The 14,731-nt window shown below is 48.1% G+C and overlaps 1 protein-coding gene across 1 annotated transcript in view; it reads left to right on the forward strand.

The window, feature by feature from the left end:
• Positions 1-14,303, forward strand: part of LOC134947613 (uncharacterized) — a 47,232-nt gene extending 32,929 nt beyond the window's left edge. Inside the window, exons 10-11 of the mRNA XM_063935613.1 lie at positions 2,034-2,128; positions 13,373-14,303. Of these exons, the coding sequence (XP_063791683.1) occupies positions 2,034-2,128; positions 13,373-13,467 (190 nt within the window). The 3' untranslated portion in view covers positions 13,468-14,303. The remainder of the gene's footprint in view (positions 1-2,033; positions 2,129-13,372) is intronic.
• The last annotated feature ends 428 nt before the right edge of the window (positions 14,304-14,731 follow it).

Below are 14,731 nucleotides of genomic sequence, written 5' to 3' on the forward strand. Positions count from 1 at the left end.
AAAGCATATAAGACAGAACAGGCCATGCACCCTGTTTAACCTCTTTGCTGCCAATGCAAACCTTTGCACCAAAATCAAACACATTCAGTTTAAACAAAACATATCATTATTTTAGCCCCGTGGGGTTGGGTTTAACCACTACTCACAACATCCTTGGTCTGGTACTGATGCCCACGAGTTCAGTTTGGTCTTGAGTTCGCTGGTATGTGTGCCGCTACCTTGCGGCTGTTGGGTCCTCTGCCACGTGTGACATGACTAGCAGAAGGGCCCCACATTGGGCGCCATTTGTAACAGGAGTCTTGCTAGAATGCACTCTGCTACAAAAATTCCACCAACGACCGACTCTAGGCTTGTGCAAAAACAACAAATACCTTTTATTAAGGTAGCTCAAAACAAAGATATACATAAAACAAAGATCACTGTCTTTAGTATAAACTACCAGGGAGGTTAGGCCCTGCCTCATTCCCTCTTACTACTAAATAAGGAACCCTTCAGGTCCTGACATCCTGACACTAGTGCCCCAGTCTTCCAGATCCCACTGTCCCTAGCAGGCCTATCACCTGGACACTAACTGCCTTCAGGAGCCCTGACTCATGGGAGAGACTCTGCTTTAAACCCAGCACCCAGGTGCTGGCTGATGAAGCAGCTTCTTGGGCTAAGAAGCCTATAAGACCTGGTCTGGGCCAAATGGATGGGAACCTGGTCCATCCACACTTCCCATCCACCTCCAGGACCCTGTGTGTAGCTTACAGGTGGCAAAGTACCTCTCCTGCCACAATATATATTGTACACATTGATCACAACTTTTCTTTGTAAACTATGGGGCTAATTCAGACCTGATCACAAAAGCAAAATCTTTCTCTAATGGGCAAAACCATGTGCAGTGCAGGTGGGGAAGATATAACATGTGTAGAGAGAGTTAGATTTGGGTGGGTTATTTTGTTTCTGTGCAGGGTAAATACTGGCTTCTTTATTTTTACACTGCAATTTAAATTTTCGTTTGAACACACCCCACCCAATTCTAACTCTCTCTGCACATGTTATATCTGCCCCACCTGCACTGCACATGGTTTTGCCCATTAGAGAAAAATATCTGAATTAGGTCCAATATTTGTAGTTTTTCCATCAGGGATTAACATAAAAAGATGCTTGGGGCTACAAACAGGAGACATTTGATATGCTGCCTGTTGGGATCTCGGCGTTCACCATACAATGCCGGAAACCCGACAGCCGGCATACCGACAACTATTCTCCCTCTTGGGGTGTCCATGGCAACCCTGGAGGGAGAATAAATAGCGTCGCCTGCCACGAGCCCGCAAGGGGCTCTTTTACGCTCACCCCCCTGTCTACATGATGGCGGTCGGGATCCCGGCGCCGGGATGCTGGGTGCCGGGGTCCCAAGCGCCGGCATAACATACTACACCCCTACTAACTTGTGGGCAAGCCACATAAAGCTGCTCATGGGAGGAGCAGCTGGTCCTGAGATCTACATCTGCAGCCCTGAGTATTTGTCCTTGTAACCTGGGCATTTTTCAGGGTGTGCAATTTATATGTATATATGTATATGTGTATATATATATATATATATATATATATATATATATGTGTGTGTGTATATATATATATATATATATATATATATATATATATATATATACACACATACATTCATTTTGGACTTGAGTAGCCTGCACACTGCACGCGCCGAGTGCCAAGCATTTTTTTTCCTTTGCTCCTCTCCCTGTCATATCAGTATCTTTTTAAGTCACTAAGCTATAGTATACAATAGTGACGGCACTATCCAAATTCATCCAGTAGTTTTTGTGTGATGGCGGAAAAAAAAAAATCTGTTTTTTTTTCATCTCCCTAGTTCATAAACAGTCCCTAGAAGTAGATTTCTCAAAAAAAAAATTGCTATGTACAGATACAACCCTCACAGTTTTATTATAAGTATTGATAAGAGAGACAATCTGCCAGTATATTCTATCATGTCTAATGCACTGTACAGTCATTCCTCTTGTAATTTTTTACAGACGTCTGAGCCACAAACTGGATGCGATTCTGTGTGATGGCTGTTCCAATGAGCTTGTGGGATCAACTGTAGTAATCTGTACCAAAATAGATGAAGGTAAATACTTTTATCTTACACAGACTTCAAATATCTTCAATTCTCTCTGAAAACCTATCACTATTACAGGTTATATTTCTGCATTAGATCAACAGACAGACCAGACAAATAACTTTAATTTTCTCTTACGTCCTAGAGGATGCTGGGGTCCATATTAGTACCATGGGGTATAGACTGGTCTACCAGGAGCCATTGGCACTTTAAGAGTTTAACAGTGTGGGCTGGCTTCTCCCTCTATGCCCCTCCTACCAGACTCAGTTTAGAAAATGTGCCCGGAGGCGCCGGTCACAGCTAGGGGAGCTCTACAGAGCTTCTTTAGTAAAAGTTTTTTTTTTACAGGGAGGCTGCTGGCAACAGCCTCCCTGCATTGAGGGACTGAGGGGGGGAGCAGTGTCCGCCCTGCGAGGTCTGAGCCACTGTCTCCACTGACTGGACACTGAGCCCCAGAGGGGATAGATCGCTCCCCGCCGCAGGGGAATGCTCACCCCGGCAGCATGCCACCACCGTCTTGCAGAGCTGAAGTGTGGCGAGTGAGTCATCGGCTCCCTGGCAAGCAGGGGAGCTGATGTGAAGATGGCGGCTACAGGGTAGGGAGTGCAGTACTGACAGTGCTCCAGGGGCTCAGCGGTACATAGTGCGGCGCTTTGAGGGGTGCCCTGAGCCGGTGCCTTAACCCTACACTGACCAGAAAGCCTGTCGGGGTCCTTGGATCTCAGCCAGCAGAAAATCCTCAGGCCAGTATAATCTTGGAAGAGCGGAAAGACAGCGCCATTAAGGGGGCAGAGCTTCTCCTCAGAGCGGACCCAGCAGCGTTCATCGCCATTTCTCTTACGTCTTAGAGGATGCTGGGTACTCCAAAAGGACCATGGGGTATAGACGGAATCCGCAGGAGCTTGGGCACACTAAAAGGACTTTGACTGGGTGTGAACTGGCTCCTCCCTCTATGCCCCTCCTCCAGACCTCAGTTAGACTTTGTGCCCAGGAGTGTCTGGACACACACTAGGGGAGCTCTCCTGGGTTTCTCTGGAAAGACTTTTGTTAGGTTTTTTTATTTTCAGGGAGACCTGCTGGCTACAGACTCCCTGCATCGTGGGACTGAGGGGAGAGAAGTCAGACCTACTTCTGCTTAGTTAAGGGCTCTGCTTCTTAGGCTACTGGACACCATTAGCTCCAGAGGGTTCGATCACTTGGTTCGCCTAGCTGCTTGTTCCCGGAGCCGCGCCGTCACCCACCTCACTCGACTACTGATTGGGTTGCTATGTTGAGTACACTTAATGCTAATGTTGCTTTGTTGTCTAAGAGGTTGGATAAATCTGATTCTCAGACACAGACATGGAGAAAATACATGGAGGATGCTTTCTCTCAGGTGCAAACCCCCTCAGGGTCTCAAAATCGTTCATTTACTCAGATGGTAGATACAGATGCCGACACGGACTCAGATTTTCGATGTCGAGTTTAATGAGGCTACTTTACACCAAGGGTAGTTAAGAGTATTCAGTACATGATTGTGGCTATTAAATATGTTTTACATATTTCTGACAAACCTACGGTTCAGGAAACAAGGATTTGCCTATTTAACGGGAAAAAACCTGAGGTGAAGTTTCCCCCCTCTCATGAAATGAATGCTCTTTGTGAAAAAGCTTGGAAGTCACCAGACAGGAGGTGGCAGATTCCCAAGAGAATTTTTATGGCGTATCCTTTCCCCTCTGATGACAGTGAAAAATGGTAGTCGTCTCCGAATGTCGACAAGGCTCTATCCCTTTTGTCCAAGAAGGTGGCGCTTCCGTCCCCTGACACGGCTGCTTTCAAGGATCCGGTGGATCGCAAGCTGGAAACGTCTTTGAAGGCCATTTTTGTTAATATGGGTGCATTGCTCAGACCTGCTGTGGCATCGGTATGGGTGAGTAGTGCTATTGCTAAATGGGTTGATAATTTAGCTTCTGATATGGATACCCTTGATAAAGAAAATATTCTTTTGACTCTTGGTTTTATCAAGGACGCTGCAGATTACCTAAAGGATGCGGCGAGGGATGTTGGCCTCTTGGGATCAAGAGCCAATACCATGGCGGTCTCGGCCAGGAGGGCGCTGTGGATCCATCAATGGAATGCTGATGCCAACTCCAAGAAAGCTATGGAAGCTCTCCTCTTCAAAGGTAGAGTCTTGTTTGGTGACGGCCTGGTTGACCTGGTGTCTACCGCTACTGCGGGTAAGTCATCTTTTCTTCCTTATGTTCCCACACAACAACAAAAAAGGCACCCCATCAACAGATGCAGTCCTTTCGACCTAATAAATACAAACGAGGTAAAGGCTCGTCCTTCCTCACTTCAAAGGGTAGAGGAAGGGGAAAGAAGTCCTGCAGGCGCCCAGGACCAAAAGTCCTCTCCCGCCTCTACCAAGTCCACCGCATGACGCTGGGGCTCCCCTGAGGGAGTCCGGGCAGGTGGAGGGCAGTCTCCGGATCTTCAGTCAGGTCTGGGTTCATTCAGCCCTGGATCCTTGGGTCTTAGACATAGTGTCTCAGGGGTACAAGCTGGAGTTTCAGGAGATGCCCCCTCACCGTTTTTTCATTTCGGCCTTGCCAGTGTCTCTTCCGGAAAGAGACGTGGTAATTGCTGCGATACAAAAGTTGTGTCAACAGAGGGTCATTGTTCCCGTTCCCCCGTCCCAACAGGGGGAAGGGTTCTATTCGAGCCTCTTTGTTGTACCGAAGCCGGACGGTTCGGTCAGACCGATTCTGAACCTAAAATCCCTCAATCCATACTTGAAAATTTTCAAGTTCAAGATGGAATCTCTTCGAGCTGTGATCTCCAGCCTCGAAGGGGGGGATTTTATGGCGTCAGTCGACATAAAAGATGCCTACTTACACATCCCGATATATCCTCCGCATCAGGCCTTCCTGAGATTTGCGGTGCAGGATTGTCATTACCAATTTCAGACGTTGCCGTTTGGGCTTTCCACGGCCCCGAGGGCTTTCACCAAGGTCATGGCAGAAATTATGGTTATCCTTCGCAAACAAGGCGTTACAATTATCCCATACTCGGACGATCTCCTGATAAAGGCGAGGTCCAAGGAACAGTTGTTAAGAAATTCTGCGACAACACGGTTGGGTTCTCAATTTGCCAAAGTCTCAGTTGATCCCGGCCACTCGGCTGCCCTTTCTGGGCATGATTCTAGACACAGAGCTACAGAGAATGTTTCTTCCGGAAGACAAAGCTCTGGAAATCCAGACAATGGTCAGGGAGCTTCCGAGGCCGACAAGTGTGTCGATTCATCAATGCACTCGGGTTCTAGGGAAGATGGTTGCGGCTTACGAAGCCATTCCGTTTGGCAGGTTTCATGCCCGGGTGTTTCAGTGGGATCTGCTGAACAAATGGTCTGGGTCTCACCTGCACATGCACCAGAAAATAAGTCTATCTTCCAGGGCCAGGATTTCTCGCCTGTGGTGTCTGCAAAGCTCTCACCTTCTAGAGGGATGCCGATTCAGAATCCAGGACTGGGTCCTGCTGACAACAGATGCAAGTCTCCGAGGCTGGGGCGCAGTCACGCAAGGAAGAAACTCCACATAAATGTTCTCAAGTTAAGAGTCATTTACAACGGCCTGCTGCAAGCGAAGAACCTTCTTCAGGGTCTTCCTATCCTGATCCAGTCGGACAACATAACAGCGGTGGCGTACGTAAACCGCCAAGGCGGAACAAGGAGCAGGGCGGCTATGGCGGAGGCCACAAGAATCCTTCGCTGGGCGGAACAGCACGTGAGCGGCCTGTCAGCAGTCTTCCTCCCGGGCGTGGACAACTGGGAAGCAGACTTCCTCAGCAGACACGATCTCAATCCGGGAGAGTGGGCTCTTCATCAAGAGGTATTTGCAGAAGTGACAAGGCGTTGGGGAATTCCTCTGATAGACATGATGGCGTCTCGCCTCAACAAGAAGCTTCCGAGGTATTGTTCCATGTCACGGGACCCCCAAGCCAGTGCAGTGGACGCCCTGGTGACTCCGTGGGTGTTTCAGTCGGTGTGTGTGTTCCCTCCGCTTCCTCTCATTCCAAAGGTGCTTTGTTCGACGAACAAGGGTTCAGGCGATACTCGTCGTTCCAGATTGGTTACGGAGGGCCTGGTATCCGGATCTTAAAGAATTACTAGTGGAAGATCCCTGGCCGCTTCCTCTAAGAGAGGACCTGTTACTGCAGGGTCCCTGCGTGTTTCCGGACTTACCGCGGCTGCGTTTGACGGCGTGGAAGTTGAGCGCCAAATCTTAGCTCGGAAAGGTATTCCCGGGGAGGTCATCCCCACTCTCCTTAAAGCTAGGAAGGAGGTTACGGCGAAACATTATCACCGTATTTGGAGAAAGTATGTTTCGTGGTGTGAAACCAAAGCAGCTCCTGCGGAGGAGTTTCACTTGGGTCGGTTATTCCATTTTTTGCAGGCAGGCATTGATGCAGGCCTGAAATTGGGTTCCATCAAAGTGCAGATTTCGGCTTTATCTATTTTCTTTCAGAAAGAATTGGCCGTCCTTCCAGAGGTTCAGACTTTTGTGAAGGGAGTACTGCATATACATCCTCCATTCGTGCCGCCGGTGGTGCCGTGGGATCTTGAAGTGGTGTTGCAGTTCCTTATGTTTCACTGGTTTGAACCTTTGCGTAAGGTTGAGTTAAAGTTTCTCACTTGGAAAGTGGTCATGCTTTTGGCTCTGGTGTCTGCCAGGCGAGTGTCAGAGTTGGCGGCCTTGTCTCACAAGAGCCCTTATTTGATCTTCCATTCGGATAGAGCGGAATTGAGGACTCGTCAACAATTTCTGCCGAAGGTGGTTTCTTCGTTTCACATTAACCAACCTATTGTGCTGCCTGTATGCTTCCAACAAGATTGGAAATCCTGCTTCTAAGCAAACTATTGCTCGCTGGATTTGTAATACGATTCAGCAAGCTTCGGCTGGGATACCGTTGCCGAAGTCAGTAAAGGCCCATTCTACCAGAAAAGTGGGCTCTTCTTGGGCGGCTGCCCGAGGAGTCTCGGCACTTCAGCTTTGCCGAGCAGCTACGTAGTCGGGTTCAAACACCTTTGCTAAGTTTTACAAGTTTGATACCCTGGCTGATGAGGACCTCATGTTTGCTCAATCGGTGCTGCAGAGTCGTCCGCACTCTCCCGCCCGTTCTGGAGCTTTGGTATAGACCCCATGGTCCTTTTGGAGTCCCCAGCATCCTTTAGGACGTAAGAGAAAATAGGATTTTAATACCTACCGGTAAATCCTTTTCTCCTAGTCCGTAGAGGATGCTGGGTGCCCATCCCAGTGCGGACTGTTACTTGCAGTAGTATTGTTACTGGTTATATTTGTTTACACGTGGATTGTGTATTAGTTATATTCAGCTTGTTGCTGTTGTTAATTCATACTGTTATCTGGTTACTGTTGTCCAGTTGTACGGTATGTTTGTGGTGTGGGCTGTATGTTTCTCGCCCTTAGTTTAAACAAAAATCCTTTCCTCTAAATGTCCGTCTCTCCTGGGCACAGTTTCTATAACTGAGGTCTGGAGGAGGGGCATAGAGGGAGGAGCCAGTTCACACCCAGTCAAAGTCTTTTTAGTGTGCCCAAGCTCCTGGGGATCCCGTCTATACCCCATGGTCCTTTTGGAGTCCCCAGCATCCTCTACGGACTAGGAGAAAAGGATTTACCAGTAGCTATTAAAATCCTATTTTTCCTACCTGCAGACACGCTGCCTGTGAAGAGCAGTCCCTCCAGAGCAACTCCAGCTATCTGTACGGTACCAGGGGGTTGTAGAAGGGAGGGGAGGCTGTGTATAGACTGTGTCACCTATTAAAGGACACAGTCAGCGCTGGTTAAGGGTCTCCTTATACCTGTATAGCGCTGTGTGTGGGTTGGCTCCAATCTCTGTGTGTCTCTGCCATTCTTGGGGGAGAAACTCTGTCTGCCCTGTACCCTGTGTGTATGTGGGGTGTGCAAGCAACTATGTCTAGAGACTCTGTCTCATATGCTGCAGAGGATATATCTTCTCAGGAAGATCCCATCCCATGTAATCAGGATTGCACTGTTGTAGCGCAGATCCCGGTTAGGGAACCGGAGTGGTTAGCCTCTCTTAGGGGGGCTATTTCTCAGATTTCTGAAAGGGTTGCAAGGACTGAGCATGCAACTCAGGTATTGCAGTCCTCTATGGCAGTATGGTCCAATACTGCTCCCCCGGGGCCTCCTGTGGTACATTCTCACAAACGTGCTCTTGCCCAAATTACACAGGATGACACGGATACCGATTCTGCCACAGCAGACGGTGATGGGGTTGTGTCAAGGGGGATGGCATCACTTGCTAAGGGGGTGCAGTTGATGATTGAGGCCATGCGGGATGTGTTAAATATTTCTGACACACCTCCTGAGCAGGTTGAGGAGGCTTTTTTCACAGATTGTAAGAAAGCCCTTCTCACCTTGCCTGCTTCTAAGGAATTAAATGCCATTTTTGAAAAGGCCTGGGAAAACCCAGAGAAAAAATTCCAGATCCTTAAAAGGGTTCTTTTTGCTTTCCCTTCCCGGAGGACGATAGAAAAAAATGGGAGTCCCCGCCTATAGTTGACGCCTCTGTTTCCAGGCTGTCAAAGCAAGTGGTTTTGTCTGTCCCAGGATCTATCGCGTTGAAAAATCCGGCGGATCGCAAGGTGGATGCTACACTCAAATCCATATACACGTCTTTAGGGGCGATACTGCGGCCTACTATTGCCTGTGCATGGATTTCAAAAGCAATAGCAAAGTGGTCAATCACTCTGCAGGTAGACTTGACTACGATGGATAAAGGTGACGTTGATTTGTTTTTACGTAACATACAGGATTCTGCAGGGTTTCTGGTGGAATCCATGAAGGATCTGGGTTCCATGGCAGTGGGGATCTCCTCCATGTACGTCTCGGCTCGCAGGGGTCTCTGTCTGCGCCAATGGTCTGCGGATGCGGAATCCAGGAAGAGTGTGGAGAGCCTACCCTAGACAGGACAGGCTCTGTTTGGGGAGGTGCTGGATGCGTGGATTGCCACAGCTACAGCAGGTAAGTCTCCTTTTCTCCCCTCAGCTGCACCGGCTACGAAGAAGCCTTTTTCTCCCAACACGTCACAGTCCTTTCGGCCCACTAGGACTAGAAAGAACAAGCCCTCCAACACCTTCTTTAGAGGTGGTCGTGCAAAATCCAAAAAGCCTGCTTCTGGTGCCTCAAAGTCCTCATCATGACAGTGGACCACACAGCCTGGAAGTAGGTCAGGTGGGAGCGAGACTCCGGCATTTCAGCCACGTCTGAGTGTCGTCCGGCCTGGATCCCTGGATACAAGATATTGTGTCCCGGGGGTACAGGCTGGAGTTTCAAACTCTCCCACCTCACCGATTCTTCAAATCAGGCTTGCCGTCTTTGCCGGCAGACAGAGCTATTTTACTGGATGCTATCCGAAAATTGGTATTGTCGAAGGTCATTGTTCCAGTTCCACCTCATCAGTTGAACAAAGGTTACTATTCGAACCTTTTTTGTGGTACCGAAGCCGGATGGTTCAGTCAGGCCAATTCTGACCTTGAAATCATTGAACCCTTATCTCAGGGACTTCAAATTCAAAATGGAGTCTCTGTGAGCGGTTATCTCAGGACTGACGGAGGGGGTGTTCCTGGTGTCCCTGGACATCAAGGATGCGTACCTCCACATTCCCATTTGGTCACCGCATCAGGCTTATCTCAGGTTTGCACTGTTAGACGATCACTATCAATTTCAGGCACTGCCATTCGGTCTCTCCACAGCACCGAGGATCTTCACCAAAGTGATGGCAGAGATGATGGTTCTCCCCCGCAAGCAGGGGGTGAACATAATTCCATATCTGGACGACCTGCTGATGGGCATAATACAGGGAGAAGTTGTTAAGATCCATTGCTCTCATGACACATCTGCTCAAGGAGCACGGTTGAATCCTGAACCTTCCAAAGTCTCATCTCGAGCCGACAAGGAGGCTGTCTTTCCTGGGGATGAGCCTCGACACGGAGGTGCAGTGGGTTTTTCTAACGGTGGAGAAAGCGTTGGTGATTTAGACAATGGTCCGGGATGTCTTGAAGCCGGCCCGGGTATCGGGTCATTAGTGCATCCGCCTTCTGGGGAAGATGGTTGCCTCCTACAAGGCTCTGCAGTACGGAAGGTTTCATGCTCGATCTTTTCAACTAGATCTCTTGGAGGATACGTCTGTCGCCGAAAGCAAGGATTTCGCTCCTCTTGTGGCTGCAACTACCTCACCTTCTGGAGGGCCGAAGGTTCGGGGTTCAGGACTGGATCCTTCTAACCATGGATGCAAGTCTAAGAGGTTGGGGAGCAGTCGCTCAAAGAGAAACCTTCCAAGGAAGATGGTCAAGTCAGGAATCCCTTTTTCTGATAAACATCCTGGAGCTATGAGCCGTATACAACGGCCTTCTTCAAGCGGCACACCTTCTACAGGATCGGGCTGTTCAGGTGCAGTCGGACAACGTGACAACAGTGGCCTACATAAACTGACAAGGCGGAACGAAGAGCAGGGCTGCAATGTCAGAGGTAACAAAGATCCTCCTTTGGGCAGAAAGGCATGCTGGTCAGCAATCTTCATTCTGGGAGTAGACAACTGGGAAGCGGACTTCCTCAGCAGATACGATCTCCATCCAGGAGAGTGGGGCCTCCAACCAGAGGTGTTCGAGGAGGTAACCGGTTGGTGGGGGTTCCTCACATAGACATGATGGCCTTCCACCTCAACAAGAAGCTGAGGAGGTACTGTTCCAGGTCGAGAGACCCACAGGCAGTGGCGGTGGACGCACTAGTAACGCCGTGGGTGTTCACGTCAGTGTATGTGTTCCCTCCACTTCCTCTTATCCCAAGAGTTCTACAACTTGTAAAAATGATATGCGGATCTGCTGGATCTACTGCTGGAAGATCCAAGGCCTCTGCCTCTTCGGGAGGATCTTCTACTACAGGGGCCGTTCGCTTATCAAGACTTACCGCGGCTACGTTTAATGGCATGGCGGTTGAGCGCCAGATCTTAGCTCGGAAGGGTATTCCGAGTGAGGTTATTCCTACCCTGATACGGGCTAGGAAGGGGGTAACGTCTAAACATTACCATCGAATTTGGAAAAAGTATGTGTCTTGGTGTGAATCCAAGAAGTTTCCTGCGGTGGAGTTTCAACTTCGACGGTTTGTCCTTTTCCTGCAAGCAGGTGTGGATTTAGGGCTCCATCAAGGTCCTGATTTCGGCCTTATCCATTTTCTTCCAGAAACAATTGGCTGTCCTCCCTGAGGTTCAGACCTTTTTGAAAGGGGTTCTGCACATCCAGCTCCCTTTTGTCGCGCCAAGGGCACCATGGGATCTTGATGTGGTGTTGCAGTTCCTGCAGTCGGATTGGTTTGAGCCTCTACAGGAGGCTGAAATCAAGTTTCTCACATGGAAGGCGGTAACTTTGTTGGCCTTGGCTTCTTCTTGACATGTCCCTATCTGGTCTTCCATGAAGATAGGGCGGAACTCAGGACTTGTCCACAGTTCCTTCCCAAGGTTATGTCGGCTTTTCATATCAACCAACCTATTGTGGTGCTAGTGGCTACTGACTCTTCAATTGCTGCAAAGGCCTTGGATGCTGTGAGGACTTTGAAGATTTATGTGAAGAGGACTGCTCGTCTCAGGAAATCTGACTCTGTGTTTGTCCTCTATGATCCCAAGAAAATTGGGTGTCCTGCTTCTTAGCAGTCGATTTCTCGTTGGGTCAGGTTCACCATCCAGCATGCCTATTCTACGGCAGGATTGCCATGTCCAGAATCAAGTTTGGTCAAGCAGTTCTGCAGGAGCCTGCACGCTCTCCCTCCCATTCTGGAAGCTTTGGTACATCCCCATGGTACTAATATGGATCCCAGCATCCTCTAGGACATAAGAGAAAATAGGATTTTAATTACCTACCGGTAAATCCTTTTCTCGTAGTCCGTAGAGGATGCTGGGCGCCCGCCCAGCGCTTCTTTATCCTGCAATGGTTATTTGGGTCAGTACTACCTGGTTCCTAGGTAAGTTCTGTGTTCATTCCTGTTTCAGTACGGTTTCAGCTGTTGCTGAGTTCTCCGGCCTGTTGGCCAGATTTGTCTTGTTGTGTGAGCTGGTATGAATCTCGCCACTATCTGTGTATTTCCTTCTCTCGGCGTATGTCGTCTCCTCGGGCACAGTTTCTAGACTGAGTCTGGTAGAAGGGGCATAGAGGGAGGAGCCAGCCCACACTGTAAACTCTTGAAGCGCAAATAGCTCCTGGTGGACCCGTCTATACCCCATGGTACTAATATGGACCCCAGCATCCTCTACGGACTACGAGAAAAGGATTTACCGGTAGGTAATTAAAATCCTATTTTTTCAATGCATAATATCTACGAAATGGATACATAAGGCCGTATTCAAATGTCACCCCCTCTCGCACCGCCGGCAGCTATTCAAATGTTGCTGCCAATGGGCACGACAAGTTCATTTCAGCTCACTATCCCCGGGAGTAGCAAGCTGAAATGCGCGTAAATACACCTGTTTGGGCGCCCAAACAGGTCTTTTCAAGCTTGCGCTTATTGCTTTCGTTGGGTGTAGGTGCTTAGCGCGCCTAAACCCGAGGATATTGGGTGCGATCAGCATGATAAGGGGGGGCATTTGAATATCACCACACAATCTCCCGTCACTTTAGATAGGAGATCGGGGTGCGATAATATTTGAATTCCCCCCAAAATGCTCTTCCAAATCTCAGTCTGTCTAATAACTTAGGGCCTAATACAGACCCTGCTATGAAGCGATTTCTGCACATCTGCACATGCGCGTATGTAGTTTAAGACCTGGAGGGAATGGGGCATCAATGCTGTATTTTATGGTCGATGCCTTCGTTTAAGGGACGCGGTCCGGACAACAGACGGCATGTCCGGACCGTTGCTGAGGCGGGTCACGGTGGCTGCGTGACATCATTCGCAGTCACTGCAACCCTTAACATGGTGGGTAGCCATCAGAGGGCTACCTGAAACATTTGAAGGCATTGCTGCTGTGCAATGCTTTTTCATGTCTGCGGGGAAGGGGGGGCTGGATCCGGCATGCAGAGTGGACTTGCCCTGTGTTGGGCGCCCCCCTGCATGTCAAAGAATTTGATTGTAGATGTTCATTTTTTTTCACACAGCTATGATCAGGTCTGAATTACCCCCTTAGATTTGATTATCATCACTCAATTACATTATGGTATTTGCAACATATATATTTATTCCTTTCCAGGGACTATCAGTATATTACGGGAAGGCTGTGTGCCGGCTGCTAGGATTATGCAGTTATTTGAGCGTGCTAAGAACATGGAGGAAGATGTGCTGTAGTAACATGGAAAGAAATGCTGCATTGGCCACCGACCTATTTACATAAATAACAAATCCTGCAGGCGGGACTCAAAATGTGTTACCTTGTTAATATGTTTACATATGTGTGAAAACATTGTATGCTCACTGTGTATAGTGTTTAAATTGAAAATGAAGAATTTGAAGCATTTATACTGTTTAACCTATTTAAGTCATTATAGCATATGACAAAGTATTATCAGCAGTCTAAATCAGTGAAATGCACTGCGGTGGGGCAGATGAGGCAGAGCCCTTCCTGTCATACTAATGAATGCACCAGAGTTCTGACTATATAAAGTATATGAAAAATACAAAGAATATATTAAAAATATCTTCTTTGTAATATACTAATTATTTTTATATTCAAGACTCTGGAGTAGCAAAAAAGACTCCTTAACAAGAAGAACAGGCGCTTAGTATAAAGTTGCTGCACCAAGCAGCTGGCGTAAATACGGGAGAGTCACTCCTGAGATAACAAACAAGAAAATATACACAAATGGCAGCACTACTGATGAAGTGATTGGATATAAACAATGTTTAAAAAATGTAACAATTTATTATAATAGAAACAATAAAACCATTAAAAATGGCAATTTCTCTCCTCAAAATACATAATATAAATGTATACACCACATTCAGTTAATTTCTCTATAGATCATTAGACCAATACGTGTCTGTTCCTATATGATATGCCCAGGTAAGTCCACTAGTCGATAGAGGATATATTGTATCAGCACAGTTCGGTTTGTAAATATTTACCGGTCACCAATTTAGAGGTGGAAAAGCTTCCATACATGAGAGTCCATGTTAGGCTTGTGATGTCCTCATTAGAAATGGTGAATTGCTGGAGATGTCCTCTTATTAGTGCACAGCAAGCTGGTAGTGGATCCGGGATTGGTTCAGACACGTAGAAATGGTCACCAAGATGGAAATGGTGTAGAGCAAAAATGGTGTGTGTGGCAGGGGGGTCCTGATGCGTTTCGCTGCTCCCCAAAAAGTTTTGCAGCTTTATCAAAGGAACTGATAAAGCTGCAAAACTTTTTGGGGAGCAGCGAAACCAATCCCGGATCCAGGAAGTGGGTGTTTCTGGGCGGCAACATGGCGTTTTCAGGGACTGTGCTAAAAACCGCAGGCGTGCCAGGTAAAAATGCAGGAGTGGCTGGAGGAACAGGGGAGTGGCTGGCCGAACGCAGGGCGTGTTTGTGACGTCAAACCAGGAACTAAACGGACCGAGCTGATCGCAATC

The sequence above is a fragment of the Pseudophryne corroboree genome, chromosome 8 (genome assembly GCF_028390025.1).
Source record: "Pseudophryne corroboree isolate aPseCor3 chromosome 8, aPseCor3.hap2, whole genome shotgun sequence".
Taxonomy (NCBI): domain Eukaryota; kingdom Metazoa; phylum Chordata; class Amphibia; order Anura; family Myobatrachidae; genus Pseudophryne; species Pseudophryne corroboree.